The sequence below is a fragment of the Equus quagga genome, chromosome 14 (assembly GCF_021613505.1).
Source record: "Equus quagga isolate Etosha38 chromosome 14, UCLA_HA_Equagga_1.0, whole genome shotgun sequence".
NCBI classification, from domain to species: domain Eukaryota; kingdom Metazoa; phylum Chordata; class Mammalia; order Perissodactyla; family Equidae; genus Equus; species Equus quagga.
Window position 1 is genome coordinate 72,856,134 of NC_060280.1, and position 19,590 is coordinate 72,875,723.

At 37.8% G+C, this 19,590-nt stretch overlaps 1 protein-coding gene and 1 pseudogene across 1 annotated transcript; one reads left to right on the forward strand and one right to left on the reverse strand.

Annotated features, from left to right (window-relative positions):
- Window positions 1-4,571: 4,571 nt before the first annotated feature.
- On the forward strand, window positions 4,572-5,636 carry LOC124225612 (olfactory receptor 151-like; annotated as a pseudogene).
- Window positions 5,637-13,441: 7,805 nt separating this feature from the next.
- On the reverse strand, window positions 13,442-14,293 carry LOC124225267 (olfactory receptor 8B12-like). The gene has a single exon (XM_046637823.1). It carries the CDS (start codon window positions 14,291-14,293, stop codon window positions 13,442-13,444), a length of 852 nt encoding a protein of 283 aa, XP_046493779.1.
- Window positions 14,294-19,590: the final 5,297 nt, after the last annotated feature.

The window sequence follows — 19,590 nt, forward strand, 5'->3', positions numbered from 1 at the left end:
ATAACAAGACACAAACACATAGATAAAAAGATTATATTGTTGGTTACCAGAGGAAAAGGGGGAGGGAGGAGGGAAAAGCAGTAAGTGGGCACATGTGTATGGTGATGGATGGTAATTACTCTTTGGGTGGTGAACATGATGTAGTCAACACTGAAATAGAAATATAATTATGTACACCTGAAATTTATATACTGTAAACCAATGTTACTTCAATAAAAAATTAATTTAAAAAATTTTTTAAATAATGGATTTTAAAAAAGGATTGAAACTTTCCCCCAAAATGCCCACACATGGAAAAAGAATTCGATAATCAGAAATGTTTGAAAAGGCATGTGTAGCATCAAAGTGCAGGCTTGGAGTCAACCAGACGTGGAATAAAATCCTAACTCTATTACTCATTTTCTGTGTGAACTTGAGCAAGTTACTTAACCCTGCCTAGACTCAATGTGCCCATCCAAAAAATGAAGATAATAATACCAAATTTGCAGGTGTTTGTGAGGATTAGATGTGGCCTTAGTAAAGATTCAACTTAGAAAATAATTATGGTATAAATAAAGCATCACAGATGACAAGAGAGAACGGTTGAAGAGTGAGGAATAGCTATATTCCTGAGAAGTTGGGAGAAGGATTGAAAATAACTGAATAGATCATTCTCTTGCTCTCCTGTTCATTCATTCTTACATAGCTCTCTACATATATTCAGTCTAAAAGAGCCTTCTACTACTTATTGATTATTTCAAGCATATATTTACAAGTCCCGAGGATCTTATATAAAAAGCTCCAGCCAGGAAAAATCTTTATCTCATAACTTTTGCACATACTAACACACCCAGTATCTAAAACAGTGACGAATATATTTTTAGATGCACGATGCAATCTTTTTGAATACAATAGACTTATAAATGAATATATTTAAATAAAAATCTTTACTACAAACTCGCAAATTAGGAGTGATCTTTTATTTTCTGAAGCAATACACAAGAGGTTCCCAGAGACATTTAGCAAACTCCCTCATTTCCCTCACCACAAAAAAAATAGAAATATAACTAGTTTTATAAATCAGTTTGAGGTCTGAATGTGCTAGAGTTGGTGATGGTTGACGATAATGCCAGATGGTGTATGTCTAATGGCTGAGATTTCCAAAGTCAAGTTAATCGTAGAATAAAACAGTATACCACAACTTATCACAGAAATACTGGAAGAGATTCAGTTATTAGCTCCTTCAGGGCTCATCTTTGTTACAGGTACCTCCTCAAAGCTCATCAAAATAAAATTCTTATGTTAAACATTACATGTCAAGAACATAGGTACTATTTCATAAATCTGCCTCTACAATACTATAAAATCTACAATTTCCTAAGGAGGAAAGATAAATCAAGATTGTGTGGTGGATTGAAATACAGATGGGGTTAATCAGGAAAAAAATAAGATGGTCTTCAAGTGCAAGTTGTGGTTTAATAGGTAGGATCAGGGAGATGATTCTACACATAATGAAGACATATCCACAGACAAGAAAACTTTTTGTAAAACAGAAATCTTAGACAAATACAGAACAAAGATTGAAGGGGCTGTCTGCAATTTACAATGACCTTTACTGAGAATGAAAGTCACACACTTTCTCTGGAAAATGTTACAGAATTTCACAAAGCCTTTTATCAGGAACGTTATTCTAGTGACTTGCTTAAATCAGAAAGCAAAGTGTTATTGTGGAAGGAGCTGAGTCAAAAGATCTGCTCTGATTGTACTGCCTTGAACAAGACACTAAGTTCTCTTCGCCTGTTATTTCCCCCTCTGTAAAGTGCCGATAATTAAACCTGAATTATGTGTCATGATCTTGTTGAAATCAAATCAGGTGTTGTTAAAACCAGGAAATACTTTTTGGTGCTATTTTACTTGATGCTGTTGACAGCTAATTCCTTCCTGAACTATTGACATTCCTTCACTTTCAAGATATCTGAACTTTCTGTTTTTTTCCAAATTCAGGCCACTTATTCTCATTCTCCTTCAAGGCTCCTTCTTACCTGCCCATGAATGTTGCTGATCCACACATCCTCAACTTTCTTCCTCTCATCCTACTTACTTTCTCTGAGAGATCTCATTCACTTCCTTCATTGAATGATTTGACCTGCTAAATCTACACTCCTAGGAATGATTTTATAGCTGAAATACAAGCAACCTACTGGACATCTGCACTTGACTCTCCCACAGATACCTAAAACTGAATATGTTGAAGTCTTAATTTAGTGTTATCTTCCCTCTAAAATTTCTGCTTCTCCTATGTTACCCTACCTCAGAATATGGAACCATTTTCCTTGTTGCTCACTCTTCTCCATAGATATTTAAATCATGGTGATTTTACCATTTAAATGATTCATGCCAGTTGTCTGAAAATCACTTACTGAAAGCTAATTTAGTAGCAGGCCAATTTGTTAAAAGCCAATTCACTGAACAGCCAATTTGTAAAATGATCGTTTTGCTGTGTCTAGTTTTACTTTCACTTGTCTTGTAAGCAGTATGTGTTTATTTCATAAAATTAGTAAATATAGATAAACATAAAATTACTCGTATTTCCACAGTGCATAAACAATATTAACATTTTAATGTATATTGCCACATATAGTTTATGCATGTATTCAATTTGCATAGTATTGTTATGACAAAAGAGATAATGTTGTACATAAAATTCTAACCTGTTTTTCATCTTGAAAACATCATGAACATCTTTCACATAAATAACTAAAATTAATCATCATTCTTAATGAGTATGTGGTATTCCTTTGATGGGAGAACCGTAATTAAGTCTGTGAATTCTTCATTGTCTAACAGTTTTTATGTTCAGTTTTTCACTATAATAACAAGGATGAATAGGAAGTGCATTTTTTCAACATAACATTATGCTTTTAAGATAAATTCCTGAAAGTTTAATTGTTGTGTCTAATGATGTACTTTTTATTAAGGCTTTTCATACATATTGCTGAATTGTATTTACAAAAATTTTTCCCAATATAAACTCCTATAAACAATAAAGGAGAGTTCCTTTTTCCCCATATCCTAGCTAACAATAGATACTATCATTCAAAAACTTCTCAACCTAATTTGATTTTGAAAATGGCATCCCATTATTTAAGTCACAATTGTTTGATTACTAATGATGTTGGTCATTGGTCATTTTTGTTTATTGGCCATTTCTATTTTTCCATTTTAAATCAACTTTAGTAATTTAAATATAATACATTATTAAATACAATTATTGTAGATGAACAATTTGCATTACCACAAGAAGTCCCCTTATACACCTTTGCAGTTAATCTCCTTATGCCCCTGAGCCAAGACAACCACTGACTTTCTTTCTATCACTATTGATTAGTTTTGCCTGATGTAGTAGAATTTCATGTAAATAGAACCCTACTGAAGGTACTCTTTTGTATCTGATACCTTTTGCCCAGCACAATGCTTTTGTGATTCATTCATATTGTTGTGTGTATCAGTAATATATTACTTTTTATTGATTAGTAATAATCCACTGTATTACTATATCCACAGATTTGTTTATCCATTCATTTGTTGATGGACAGGTGTTGGTTCCAATTTGATCCAATGAAGATCACGCTTCTTAGGGACATATCTATAATTTAGTTCTTTGCCATTAGGGAGATAATGGGGCTATGGTTTCATATTATCATATGAAAAGAATAACAATAAAAACAGCTATTGAGCACTTACTCTGGACTATACTATGTGCTAGAGTCCAGGTTGCCCCACAGATCAATTACGTCAGAGCACCTGTGGGGGGAACCAAGACATCAACACTTTTCAAGTGCTCCAGGTGATTATCATATCCAGACAATGTTGAAAACCAACGTCTTAGGGCCTCAAGTCCAGTGAAAAAGTTAAGAACAAATTCCAGACACCTAATGATAACTCCCATTTTTTAGGAACCCATTGCTTTAAAAAAATTTTAAATATGTATTATCCCACGTTATATTTACAACCACCTTTGGACTATACATCACTCATTTTTTTCAACTTTCAGATACAGAAATTGATTGTACTTAATGATACATTTGTAACTACCATTTTGCCCTCACACTGTATCTATTTGAGAGAGGTATTTTTACATTGATATTTAATGAATATTCAGGAATTGCATAGATAACAGGGAAATTTCATTTCTGAAGCAAAAGGCATCTCCAAATGCAAAATATGAAATGTACTGCTTGTTACCTATAGGGTAGAGGTTCTCAAATTTTGCCTGCATCACCATCACCTGGAGAGAATGTTAAACACAGATTGCTGGGCCCCATCCCCAGAGTTCCTGATTTGGTAGATCTGAGGTGAGGCCTGAGAGTTTGCATCTTGAATGTCTCCAGATGATGCTGATGCAGCTGCTCCAGGGACTACACTTTAAGAACCACTGCTCTAGGATATTTGTAAAATATGAAGGTGGTAAAAATTCCAGATCTCACCCCCTTTCTCTTCTCATCTCCATCATCTTTGAAACACATAGGGGTCTGGTGTTCCACACAGCAAACAGCAGGATCAGGAGAAGGTGCATCAAGAAAGAGCCCAGGATGACTCAGCTGGCCTCAAAAGCTCAAAACTACCTTCACTCAGTAGTCCAAGACGCAGCCTTTCATGATGTTCCGCTCTCCCATCTCCACAGGGCTCCCAACCAGCAAACAAAGGCTGCAGAAAATCACTTTACAGTGACAGTTTTCATTCTCTAGGGATTAACAAATCAGCCAGAACTCCAGCTCCCCCTCTTCCTCCTCTTCCTTGGGATCTACTCAGTCACCGTGATAGGGAACCTGGGCATATTCACACTGATTTGTCTGAATGCTCAGCTTCCCCCCCCCCCCCCGCCCCCATGTACTGCTTCCTCAGCAATCTGTCACCTGTGGATCTCTGCTATTCCTCTGTCATTACCCCTAAAATGCTAGTGAACTTTGTGTCAGAGAAGAAAGTCATCTCCTATGCAGGGTGCATGTCACAGCTGTACTTCTTTCTTGTGTTTGTCATTGCCGAGGGATGTACGCTGTCATCAATGGGCTATGACGGCTGTATCCATCTGCAGCCGTTTGCTGTACAACATGATCATGTCTCATCAAGTCTGCTCCCTGCTGGTGGCTGTGGTCTATGCCATGGGGCTCATTGGCCCAACAGTAGAGACTGCCCTGCTGTTAAAACTGTCCTATTGTGAGGAACTCACCAACCATTACTTCTGTGACATTCTCCCACTCATGAAACTCTCCTGCTCTAGCACCTATGACATTGAGATGACAACTTTATTTTTAGTGGATTTAACATCATAGTTACCAGCTTAATAATCTTTCCTTTGCCTTACTCCTCTCTAGCAGCCTCCATGTCTACTCCACAGAGGGAAAGTTCAAAGCCTTCAGCAACAGCAGCTCCCACTTTACAGCTTGAGATTATTGTATGTGTCTGCTTTGTTCATGTACTTAAAACTCTTCACGGCCAGTTCCCTGGCCCAGGAGAACGTTGCATACATATTCTACACCACAGTGATCCCCAAGCTGAACCCCTTAATCTATGGCTTAAAGAATAAGGAGGTAGATGCTGTCATGCAGGGAACGCTGAGGAAAAAACTCTTTGGATGTAAATGTCATTATTCTTAGGTTGAAAATTGGGATTGAAATATAGGGGAGAAGCCCTCTAAAAGTTTTCACTCACAAAAATAGAGGACAACCACTTCTCAACATGACTGATTTTGTGCATTTACTCATTTGTCCCTCTTCCCATTCTCCCTCTCACATCCCTCATGTCTTGCTCTACTTAAACTTTGCTGGTTTCAACTTCGTGTTTTCTTCCTTTTGTGATCAGTTATTTGTTTTTGTATCCTTGGCCCTTTGGTAAACATGTATCTATCTTGATTATGACTTAACACAAATTTAGAACTTTCCACTATGCAGTGTTTTTTTGCGGGGGGGGTTAATTGCAGTAACATTGGGTTATAACATTATATAGCTTTTGGACGTACATCATACTATATTTCCAATTCTGTGTAGATTACATTATGTTCACCATCCAAAAACTAATTATAGTCCATCCCCTCACATGTGAGCCTAGTCACCCCTTCCCCTCCCCTCCTTCCCCCATGGTAAACAACAATCCATTCTCTGTTGCTATGTGTTTGTTTGTTGCTGTTTTTATCTTCTACTTATGATTGAGATCATATGGTATTTGACTTTCTCCCTCTGACTTATTTCACTCAGCATAATACCCTCAAGGTTCATCCATGTTGTCACAAACGGCCGGATTTCATCATTTCTTATGGCTGAGTAGTATTCCATTGTGTATAAATACCACATCTTCTTTATCCATTCATCCCTTGATGGACACTTAGGTTGCTTCCAAGTCTTGGCTATTGTGTATGATGCTGCAATGAACATAGGGGTGCAAATATCTCATACAGCTCAACAACAAAAATCCAACAACCCAATCAAAAAATGGGCAAAGACTTGGACAGAGATTTCTCCAAAAAAGATATATGGATGGCCATCAGGCATATGAAAAGACACTAAACATCATTAGCTATCAGGGAAATGCAAATCAAAACTGCAATGAGGTATCACCTCACTCTTGTCAGAATGGCTATAATTAACAAGACAGGAAACAACAAATGTTGGAGAGGATGTGGAGAGATGGGAACCCTCGTACACTGCTGGTGGGAGTGAAAACTGGTGCAGCCACTGTGGAAAGCAGTATAAATTATCCTCATAAAATTAAGAATAGATCTACCATATGATCCAGCTATCCCACTGCTGGGTATTTATCCAAAGAACTTGAACTTGAAAACACAAAGGCATAAAGATACTTCCACTATGTGTTTAAGAGAGCTGTTCATTGATTTGTCATCTTCTATAGAGAAAATACTACCCAAACTAATTGTAATTTGTAATTAAGAGTACACAAGACAAATGGAGATGTAATTGAAAGTCACCAAGAAGCAGCAAATAGATTCTTTAACGCCCATATTTCTCCTTCCATTATATTGTTCTGATTATACTGTCAATGTCTACTTATTCCTGCCAAGATTATCTAAATGGTCCCTTCACCAGTTACTGCCATCATCACCATCATCATCATCATATCTAACAATTTTCTAAGTGTTTTCTTTAATTATCTCATTTTCTCAGATGAGGAAACTTTGCTTCATAGAGGTTAGGTAACTTCTCCAGATCACAGAACTGGTAAGTAATTAGCAATGATATTAAAACCCACAATTCATTATCCCACTCTCTTGGCCAACAGTCTCACTAGGTAGCCTATTAAACTTAGCCTAATTATAACCTTCCAATTTCAAGTGCTTCCTGAAAATAACTTCCTCTCTTCCACTGTCTTCCCACAGCTCCCAGATAAGCAAGGAATATTAGACATCCCTGTAGTCTTTTCTCCTCCTAAAACAACTGACTTTTTGCATCACCTGTCAACCTGACTCAGTACCGATAGGCATGGGTCAAAAATCTCTTCTGCCATTTTTTTTCTTCTGCCATTTTTGAAGCAACATCAGAGATTCATGTTAAATAATTAGTTACCTTACACTGCAAAAGATTGATGGACAAAATGGGTATAGAAGGAACGACCTCAATATGATAAGGCCAAATATGACAAGCCCACTGCTAACATCATAGTCAACAGTGAAAAAAATGATATTTTTTCTTCTAAGATCAAGAAAAAAGTGAGAGTACCCACTCTCAGTACTCTTATTTATCAGAGAACTGAAACTCCTAGCCAGAGCAATCAGTCAAGAAAAAGAAACAAAAGGCATTCAAATTGTAAAGGAAGAAGTAAAATTCTCTTTCTTTGCGGATGTTGTGATCGTATATAGAAAAATTTCAAGGCTCCACCAAAAAACTATTCAACAAATTCAGTTAACTTAATCAACTGATTCAGTGAAGTTAGAACAATCAACAAATTCAGTAAAGTTGAAGAGTATAAAATCAACATACAGAAAGCAATTGAATTACTATATACTAACAACAAAATATCTGCGAAAGAAATAAAGTAAACAATCTTATTTACAACAGCATCAGAAACAAAAATCTACTTAGGAATAAACTTAACTAAGGAGGTGAAAGATCTCTACCATGAAAACTGTAAGACTTTGATGAAAGAAATTGAAGACAACACAAATAAACGGAAAGATATCCCATATTCATAGACTGGAAGAATTAATGTCGTTAAAATGGCCATACTACCCAAAGCCATCTATACACAAATTGCAATACCTATCAAAATTATACTGTCATTTCTCACAAATAGAAAGAACAATCCTAAAATTTGCATGGATTCACTGAAGACCCCAAATAGCCAAAGCAATCCTGAGAGAGAAGGACAAAGCTGGAGGCATCGCACTTCCTGTTTCAAACTAGAATGGTATTCGCATAAAAATAGACACATAGACCAATGGAACAGAAATGTGAGTCATAAATAACTTTCATGTTTATGGTCAACTAATATAAATGATGCTGGGAAAACTGAATTATCACACAGCAGCAGGGAGAAGCTGGGTCTTTGATGACAAATAGGTGATCATGTTTTTCATTGTCACAAAGGTCATCATTTTGGGAGAAATGATAGAGGAATAGAAGAAAATTATGAAGGAAAAGCTAACGATTAAAAAGTATATGGTGTTAAAGTTAGAATTATCCAAGCCAGGATGACCAAAGAGCAAAGAGAACACAAGGACCTGGAGCTCTGATCCATGTGTCAATTTAGAAAAACTTACCCAAGAAAACAAGGACTAAACAACACATTTCTAAGTAAGAAATAGGTCACATCAGAAGAAATCAGAGGGAAAATTGGAAATAGTTTGAAGTGAAAAAATAATGAAAAGAAAAGAGGAATCTCTCTTGAGAAAATAATCTGAAACCTAGACAAAAATGTTAACACAAAGTGATAACACAGCATTATCTATAGTAATAAAACATAGAAGAACTTGACACAATTTTAATATTCAACAATAGCGGAAGACAAATAAAATATGGCATACCTACGTGATGAAAACCATGAAAAATATAATTCAAAAAATATTTATTGGTAAGCAAAAAAGTTCACATTACAATGATGTTAGACAGTATTTTATAGCATGGAATATAGACTATGATTCCACTGGAACAAAATTTTACATTTTGGATGAGATTTTCCTTTCCTGAACTCTGAATGAAGAAGTGTAGTGTAAACCCTGACAGTTGAGTGTTTTTTCTTTCTTTTTTGTAATGGAAGTGCCTGATTTAAGCTTTGCTTACCTAGGCATCCACTTCAAAGATGGCTATTTCAAATACACACATTACCAGCCACAGGACTAGATAAAGATCCAGGTCACCTAGCCAACTGAGGCTCCTTTGTTTTAGAGATCTTGCTGGTTTCAATAACTAATTATTTGGGCCACTTGTTTTTCCTCTTCCCATGCTTCAAATTTTCACTCATGTTTTAAATTCACTGCCAAAGAGCAAACCTGCCAAACTCTAGGCCACCACCCTCAACTCAATAAAAGCAGAACCCCAAAGCTGTGCATTCTCTCTCTCTGTCTCTCTCCTCACAACTTCTCTGAGTAGTCCCAGCTATAATGTGTAATTGCCAACTCCTATAAGAAATAAAACTTTATTTTTTCAAAGTTTCCTGATGATTATTGATTGAGAGTACTGTGAAATCAAAATAAGAACTATGAAGACTGGTCCAATCACAAAATTGGTTATTGATAGGCTGAGACCAGCACAAAACATGGAGTGTATTGGTTAGCTATTGCTATATAACAACCTCACAAGGCCTTACTGGCATAAAACAGTGAAAATTTGTTCCTCACATAACTATAAGATTATTGTGGTGCCTCATCTTGTCTGTGCACAGGCAGGCAGCTCTGATTCAATAGCTGCCCCACATGTTTTCATCATGAGAATCAGCTGGAAGCAGTAGCACTTGTCTAGGAGAAGCTCTTATCAAGGCAATGTCAGGAGCACAAAAGGGCAAGCCACACCATGTAATCACATCCCATGCACCTACTTACATCACGTTCACTGATACCCTATTGGCCTAAATGGGTCACATGGCCAAGCTGACCAACAGTGAGGCAGGCAAACATACCATACCTCTATGAGACTATGGCAAGAGTAGGGATTGATAATACTACTAGGGTGAGTGACAAACTTTGACCAATAATGCGAACTACTACACTGAAGTATAGGTAATCTATTTTGTTCATACATATTTTTATATTTGAAACTTGCAACAATAAATGTGAATTACTTCAAGAGTGGAAAAAAGAGAAACCATGTGCCTCATTTATTAAAATAAATAAATAAACATGTTTAGAACCATGTGCTGAATTAAAAACACTTGCTATGCTGGCAAGTATTTCAGCTATCAAAGGCTCTGACCTCATTACAGCATCACCCAAAGATAAAGGTGGTACAACCTAGGATGAAGACAGAAGACCAGGGGACAAAATGTTACTCTGTGGCTGCAGGATTTGGATCCATAGTGACACTTCCAGGGCCAATGATGCCTCTACTCTCCCTCTTCTTGTCACCCAAATCCTTCCCCTTGCCTCTTTTGTGATTGGCTCCTCTTCTTTTGACCTCTGAAATGTTCTCTGCTCCATCCTCTTCTAAGCTGCTTCCATTGAAAAAGTCATTCTTCACAACCCTTTTAAACTACTTTAAAACAAGAAAGGGCACCAGAAATATACATATAAATAAATAAAGACACATCTCTGCTTGAATATGAAGGAATTCAAAAGGAATTAGAAATAATTGTTGTTTCTAAGGAGGAGATTCAGAAATGGAATGATAGATGGGATGAAAACATGTTTTTACCGTATAATCTCCAATTATTTTGTTCAGTTTTCTACCATGTGCAAGTATTACTTTTGTCATTAGTGCTATGGAGGTGATTACAACTCCTAGCCACCCTGAGGATAGCAGAGGTGAATCCTGCTGGATCTTTTTGAGCCATCCTCTCACCTTCCAGGGGCTATATCAGAGTATGCTCTGCTCCTTTTCATAGGATTTTCATGGCCAATTTTTTCAGAAGTGGGTAGCTAGGTCCTTCTTCCTAGTGTCTCTTAGTCTGAAAGCTCCACTGAAACCTGTCCATCATGGGTGACCCTGCTAGCATTTGAAATACTGAGGCATAGCTTTCAGCATCAAGGTGACATGCAGCCACCACAGTATGACAACCAACAGATGGGTGGTGTGGTTCCCTGACCCAGAAGTGACCCAGGCTGCAGTGGTGAGAGCACCAGATCTTAACCACTAGATCACCAGGGCGGGCAAAGTATTACTTAGTCAAAATATATATTAATATATTTTAGTAATATTTAATATACCTTTTAAATGAAAGTTACAGAAGAGTCTCTTTTTCTCGTGACTAAGCAGAGTTCCAGGATGGTGAAGTGATTTACCTCAGATCAGGCAAAAGCTAGAGGAGGTGCTGAAACTGGATGAAGCAGTTCCAGCAGGGAGGGAACTAAGATTCATTAAGTGCCTGGCATTTATTTCTCTCAAAAACCCCATGAACTCAAGATCATCGTCTTTCTTTTAAAAGTACAGAAATTAATATTTAGAGACATTGAGTCATTTGCTCAAAGTCACACAATTGCTAAACAACTGAGCCAGGATACAAAACCATCTCCACTATATGTCTCAAAAATTGCTGTTTCCTTTACTAGCTAAGGAATGTGGCCTATTCACCTCAACCCACCTGACACACACCCCGCAGGATTCCCGAACTCAGCTCTCTTTCCCTATTCCATACTGACTAAATCTTCCCCCAACACTCTCAGTTTTATAACTTCACCCCCCTTTGTCTGCATCATACTAAAAGGCAAACTAAACACTCATCTAAACGTCCCACTTTCCAAGAGAAGAGAACCTTCTCAAAGAAAAGCTCATAAGTCAAAGTGTCTCCCCAGCACTTAATGCTTTAGCGCTTTTCCAAAGAACCTCCCTCTATTACCAATAAGTCATTGAGATCAAAGTGTTCTGATGTAATCTATACCTCTCTTAACCCAATGTTGTGGATTTATAAACCAGTTCTGAGGTGAATTATCCCTTGCATATGCCTGTATGAGAAGATCAGTGCAATCTTCAGTTCGATAAAATTCTATTCAAATTGCTTCCTCTAAAAATTGGCTGCTTGGTACTGCCTTGACATCTAACTAGAGCCCCCAAATTATTTACTCTTCCTTTAGAACTTACAGACCCATAGGTGACTATCCTGAGCCACAGATTTCTGCCTCATAGCTAAAACACCCAAACTAACACAGAGAAAAAAAACTCTCAATTCTGACTCTCTTAGTCTTGAAATAATGTATAAAACTTTTCACTCAGCATCTTCATGAACCTTAAACCTACAGAAGTCCTAATTCCCTAGGCAGGGTCCCTAGGTTTCCACACATGACCTCAGGAATTACCGTGCTTTACCCGCTATTGGGACCTACATACTTGCCACACCACCACCCCCCCCCCCAACAATCTTAACATGTATCTATTCTCATTTGGCCAAGACCAAATTAAGTAAATTTTTCACCTCAGGGTCTCTACAAAAAAAATGAAATATTCAATAATTATTAATTGAGAAATTATATTAAATTATTATGAATAGACTCAGATTTAAAATGATAAGGTATCATACTTTTATTTATTTATTTTTTTGAGGAAGAGTAGCCCTGAGCTAACATCTGCTGCCAATCCTCCTCTTTTTTTTTCTGAGGAAGATCAGCCCTGAGCTAACATCTGTGCCCATCTTCCTCTATTTTATGTGGGATGGCTGCCACAGCATGGCTTGATAAGCAGTGGGTAGGTCTGCTTATCCCGGAATTCAAACCCATGAACTGCAGGATTCCAAAGCAGAACATGTGAACTTAGCCGCTGTGCCACCAGGCCGGCCCCAAGGTATCATACTTTTAAAATGAAAATGCAAGGGCAGGCTTGAAGAATGAAACTGTGACATTAAAAAAGAAAGTTGATTGGAATTCAGGGCGTGGATTCCAGTCCATTTCAGTACCAGGGAGCTGTGTGGCCTTGGCCAAAATATATAATATATCTAAGGGTCAAATCCATTAAATGAGGAAGTTACATTAAATTATCTGTAAGCCATATTCAAGATTAAGTGATCTATGATTGTAGAAATAGTTTTTACAAAATAAAGAAATCTCAAAATAGTAGAGGTGGGTCAAGGGAAAAGGAGACTAGATCTGCACTAAACACTCACCCAAATATAAAGACTTAAACTTCTCTTTCTCTATGGGAGATAGGAAAACTGGAACTTGGATCTCTCATTGGAAACAAACACATTAATGAACAAAGCATTGTATCTCCTTCCTCAAATACTACTCTTTGTCAAGAAAATATTTTTCTTGCCAAGGTTTTCCTCAGGGCAACTTTGACATCCTTGTTCCTCAAACTATAGATCAATGGGTTTAACATGGGCACCACAATGGTATAGAACAGGAGGACACTTTCCCTTGGTCAAGGGGCAAAATAGAAGGTGGCTTCAGATATACGAAAGCTGCAGAACCATAGAAAAGAGAGACCACAATTATGTGGGAGCCACAAGTACTGAAGGCTTTGGACCTGCCCTCAGTGGAGTGAATGTGGAGAATGCTGGAGAGGATCAGAGCATAAGAGATGAAGATGGTAACAATGGGCATTCCAATGCCAATGGAAACAACTATGAAGACCACCAGCTCATTGACATAAGTGCTATTGCAGGAGAGCTCAAGGAGAGGAAGGATGTCACACATGAAATGATTGACAAGGTTCTTGCCACAGAAGGTCAGACTTGCTATGCTTCCCGTATGGGCCATGGCCCCTGAAAATCCCATCACATACACACCCAACAAGAGGAGTAAACAGACCTGAGGAGACATGGTGACCATGTACACCAGTGGTTTACAGATGGCAACATAGCGGTCACATGCCATTGCTGACAGGAGGAAGGACTCAGAGATGACAAAGAAGCAGAAAAAAAAGAGTTGAGTCATGCACCCTGCATGCATGATTATGTTCTGCTTTGAGACAAAGCTCTTTAGCATTTTGGGGATGATGGTGGTGGAATAACAGAAATCTATTAAGGAGAGGTTGAAGAGGAAAAAGTACATGGGAGTGTGCAGGCTAGAGTTCAACCCAATCAGAGTTACCAAGGCCAGGTTCCCCACCATAGCGACCGTGTAGAAACATAAAAACAGGAAAAAGAGAAGTATCTGGAGTCCTGGTTGGTCTGTTAAGCCAAGTAGGATAAACTCTGTCACAGAAGAGTTTGTGGCTGCCATTCTTCACTGGAGACAGGTAGGGACAAGGCAGTCTGTGGGGAGAGGAAAAGAGAAAATCTTAGAGAGAAAGAAACACCATGAACACTCTCCTGGTATCTGTCCCTGATTCTTGACATTGGAATCCACAGAAAGATTTGAACCTCAGTATGGTAAGAAGGTTGTCAACTGTCTGCTGTGGATCTATCTTCACATCTCACATGACTTTCAATTCCAGAGAACAAGATGAGGCTTAACTTTGTCTCCAGAGTGAGAACTGGTGCTTCTAGAGAAAAGGATAGGAAAAATAAGATAGACGTCATTACATTTTTAAGTCAATACATTTTCTATGTCCTTCTCTCTTCTGCCTCTGACTGACCAGGGTCAGGTAGGCACTCACCTTCCTTTAGTTTAGAGCCTTAATGCTACTCTACTGTCTCTTGTACACAACTGTCCTGGGAAGGAAAGAGAACATAGTGAATGAAGACACAGCTTTGAGCTCAGAACACTCTCCTCCCAGCCAAGTCCAAAGGATCAGAATCTCTATTTTATCTTTTAACCACTTCTGCACAGAAAACCATGATTTCCAAGTGTTGATTTTCCCAAAAGCCACTCCTGCTACATGGAAAAAGAGAGTGTCTTTTTCTGACTAGGGGATACAGGAGACTAAAGTTTTTAATTCTGGATTACACATCTCAGGGGCCTAATTGTTAAGACAGAAACTCCCTCAAGACCATTTCCTCACAGATCATTTTACCAAAGGAAGAACAAATGTTTGTTTATACCCTTGACATTAATGATTTTGTTTTTAAAGATGATTCTTTCTTCCAGGTAACATTTAACCAGGACTATAAAGGAAAAATCATTGTGAAAAAAATTATTACCATTACAATTTCTTGAATACCCAGTAATGTACCTGACACAGCACCCTTATACTGACGTCTGGCTGCTAAGATCCAAACCACTACACAAACACATCTTTATTTATTCCTTGCAGTAATGATATCCATTTAAAGGTAAGTTGCCCACAAAGACAATATGTTTCAGAGCCCACATGCTTATGTCAGTCTCACTCCAGGGTCCTGAATCATATTCACTAGACTAAACTCCCTCCTGAGTACAGCTACTGAAATCCATAAAGCACGGTCCTTGCCTATTGGATCAGATAATCTCTTGAAAAGTAACAAATAAATGTACAAAGACTGTAATAAAAAGAAGAAGTGACTAGATCAAGTAAAGATTAACACAAGGGCCATATTTTATAATTTAAGACAGGACATTCAGTAATTTATTCATATTCCAGCTCATTCCAGGAGTAATTGCTCTACTTCCAGCACAGACAAGAAAGGAGACTTCTCTGTTCCGCTCCCCTGCCCTCTCACGAAGTGTAAGTTTTATGGTAACAAGAATCCCTATCAGGCAACTGTTCTCAACCTCTTTCTAAAACAACCTTTCTCTTATTACCAGCTAATCAAAATCCCCTTACTGTCCCTGATTTCCACTCACTTTTCTTCAAGCTCTTCTCTCTACTGACTTTCTAACTTCCTAGTTTTCTCAAATTGAATCCTAGCAGATCAGGTTCCCAGTGCAGAGACACATCCAAAGTTGTTCTTCCTCTTTGGTTTGCTTTTGTCTCTTTCTGACTTCTATTCCCCACCACCAACCTCTTTGAGAAAAATTGCATACCCTATTGCTCAATCTCTCAGACTTTTACTTGCTTCCTTTAACATCAAGACCACAAACTCATGGAATTTTAGACCTGAAAAGACTAAGGAAATTATCACGTCCAGTATATCCAAAATATGGCTGAGAACCACAACTACCTATAGTGTTTACTAAAAAGAAATTCTGGGCCTCACTCAGACCTTCTGAATTGGAATCTCTATGGATATGAATATGGTAGCTGTATTTTTTTAATTTTCCAAGTGATCTCAATGCCAGTAACTTATAGATCCACAGAACTCATATTTGCCTTCATCTTATAGACAAAGACTATAGGGAGACCCAAAGAAGTAAAGCCACTTGTCCAAATTTGCATATAGATCTAGTTTAACTCTCCAGGTTTCCAATCTCTCTTAGTCTATGAGCCCATATGGTCTCCAGTTTCGCAGAAATGCAAGGAACAAGTAATTAATAATTAAGCAATGAGATTTCTAATTTCTGGTGTAACAGTATCTGGTTTCACAGTTACCTTCTGATCATAGACAACTATAAGACTGGAGGATGTATAAAGCAACTATTTGCAAGCTTTGGGAAGCAGATAGCACAGGGATGAAGTACTTGAGAGAAAGCAAGAAAATGAGGTGACTACTTTATTCACCCTAACTTGCTCCCTAAAGGCAATTTCGAAACCAAGCATCGTGAGGTGGAGCCCAAGCAAATGGCAGCAGTCTCTAGGAGTGGAATAAAGAAAGGTCGGTGTTCAGGAATGCGAAGACAGCTGGAATTTGGGGCAAAGTATGGAGAGGAAGAAGCCAAAGAAAAGGACCCTCAGTCATCTGCATAAAGGGCTCCCTTTGTTGTTAGCTGAATCCTAAATTGTGTGTGTGTGTGGCAAGACTCCATAGGTCTAGGAGACAACAGCTGTTGTAGGACTAAGACCTGAACAGAGATCATAGAGGATGCACAGTACTGGGGAGATGCTAGATTTCTGACCTAGTGCGAGTAGAGAGGCTTTGGTGAAGAAACCAGGCATCAATCTGAAACCCCTGGAATCTATACCCTAAGAGTAAGGACTAAGCACTCAGTAAGGGCAAAACTGAAATAGATACATCATAGCAAAGGACAAACTCAAGTCTGAACAGGAACAAGGTATCCGCTGGTAAATTAAAAGCATTCCACAACAAATTCATACTTTGTAGTAAAGAATAACATGACCACTGTCTCTACAATATATTCATATGTACAGCAACATAAAATAAAAATTACTAGAAATACAAAGAAGATGAAAATAGGACCCAGAATCAAGAAGAAAAAAATATACTGAATAAAAGAAGATCCACATGGGACCTAAATGCTGTAATTAGCAGACAGAAAATTTGAAATTATTACTATAATTATGTATTTAAATTTAGATAAATGAAAGAGAAAATTTAAGAACAGATGGCAAATTCCAACAGCAAGACAGAAACAATAGCAGAAACTAAATGAATTTCATTTTTTTTTTGCTGAGGAAGATTCACCCTGAGCTAACGTCTGTTGCTAATCTTCCTCTTTTTGCTTGAGGAAGATTTGCCCTGAGCTAAGATCTGTACCAGTCTTACTCTATTTTGTATGTGGGTCACTACTACAGTATCACCACTGACAAGTGGTGTAGGTCTGCACCCAGGAACCAAACCCAGACCACTGAAGTGGAGCTGGCCGAACTTAGCCAACAAATATCAATTGAGAAACTATGTTTCTGGTAGCGTTCTAGGGGCTTCAGACAAAGTTGTACACAAATCAGAGTCCCCCCCTTCACTGAGCTGTTACTCCAGTAGGAGAAAGAGAGACAATAAATAACAGAAATAAAAGTATGCAATATTTTAGAAGATAATAATAGCTATACAAAAACAAACCAAGGGGTGTGGGTTATGTGCTGAAATAGGATGATAGATAAGGTCTCTTTGTGAAAGTGACATCAGAAAAAAGACTTGAAAGATTATGGTCAGAGCTATGCTGTTAATGTCAGCTGCTCTAATGGACTTAATGGATCACTCCTCTCAGGCAATGCATTACTGTCCTATGCTTCAGACAATAGCCTCACCGTAAGCACTGGCTCTCATGGAGGGAATTTTGTGCTTCGTGACAAGTTAGAGAGACCAAAAGACCTTTCTGAGCTTTTTATAAGATTGTACATCACACAATGAAGGTCACTGTCCACACACATTTCTGATCTTTAAATAGCCAGCACCAGCTTCTCTAAATTCCCTTAATTTTTGAATCAGCTCACAGGAAGAGATCTGACAAACTCCTTTGTACAGGGACTACTTTGACTGATGTGTGGCCACCTGTACTCCAAATCTTTTCACAGGGTATTTATGCTACTTTTAGCTGAAGGGAAAAAAAATGTTGTATTCAGAGAAACTCAAGCCTCAGTGAACAAGTGGGTAAGCTGTGTTTTTGATCAGAGCTTCTCATGAGAAGTTTATGAAATCATACCACAAAGGCAGAAACCTAGCTTCTTATCAAGTCTAACTACAATTACTGCACCTATCACTACATTTATGTATGTGCATACATCACTGTCTGCTTGCTTATCCATCTCTGTGAGATATTTTCAGCCAATGTTCCACAATAATGGTTCTTCATTTTTAAATTTACACTTGGAATTTTGCCTTTTCCTATAGTGGTCTCTAATGAATCCCTAAGCCTGATCTTAGTCCCACTACACATAAGTTAAAAATGGAGAAAAATAATTAACTATCATAAACTCCCATAGGGACATAGAGATAAAGAAGACTTCAGGGTTCATTAAAAGTTGACTTTGCTCTAGGAGCCTCAGAGGTTTCTTGTCTACATGATGCAACACTAGGAAAACTTCCTCTGACTTGATGTCACTTCAGAGGCTATTGTCATGGAAACTTTATTTCAAATACATTTCACTCATGGCTTCTCCAAAGTCGAGTTCATTGATGACTTCCTCCAGAACAAACAGGAACAGTATAGAGAGAAATATTTTTGACCATGTTCATTTTGGTACAGAACTTTCCCCTTTCTAAAACCTGAATATCTGCTGAATGATTTCTTTGCTTTAGTAACTTCTAGCACATATCTAACACGTGTGTATATATACATTAAACATATTATATGTGATGCAAATTTATGTCTGATATGCAAACATGTCTACATTATCTTTACATATATGTCTCATTGTAGTCATATAGCAGTTGTTGTAGACCATCAAACAGCACTAGTCTGGCACTGAGTGAGTAGTTCATCACTACACACCAGAGAAACTCTAGAACACACATTAATTCCACAAGAAGAGGCATAGAGCCTAGCTGGAAAGAAAAGAGGGCAGTTGATTGCTCTTCACTTGAAATAGGCTCAACTTTCAAGCAAATCAATAAAATTAAAGTGATTAAACCAGAGTCAGAAGGGATAGCATTCTATTTAATGTTCAATTAATCTGTAACTTGTACATCATTTAGCATTTTAAAATTCTAGATTTAGCAACCAGAAGACATTGTGCCTGCGCTGCAGAAGCTTACAGTCTAAGAGAGTCAGCTCTTATCATGTCTCTTGTTCCTTTTCCTCTCCCCTCATATTTCACTTCCCCAGTGCCCATGCACTTCTTCTTCTTCCTGGTGAGCTCCTCCATTCAACATCCTCTTCTATAA

Coding starts and splice junctions, on each gene's coding strand:
- LOC124225267 (XM_046637823.1), bottom strand. CDS start 14,293: ATGGCAGCCACAAACTCTTCTGTGACAGAGTTTATCCTACTTGGCTTA.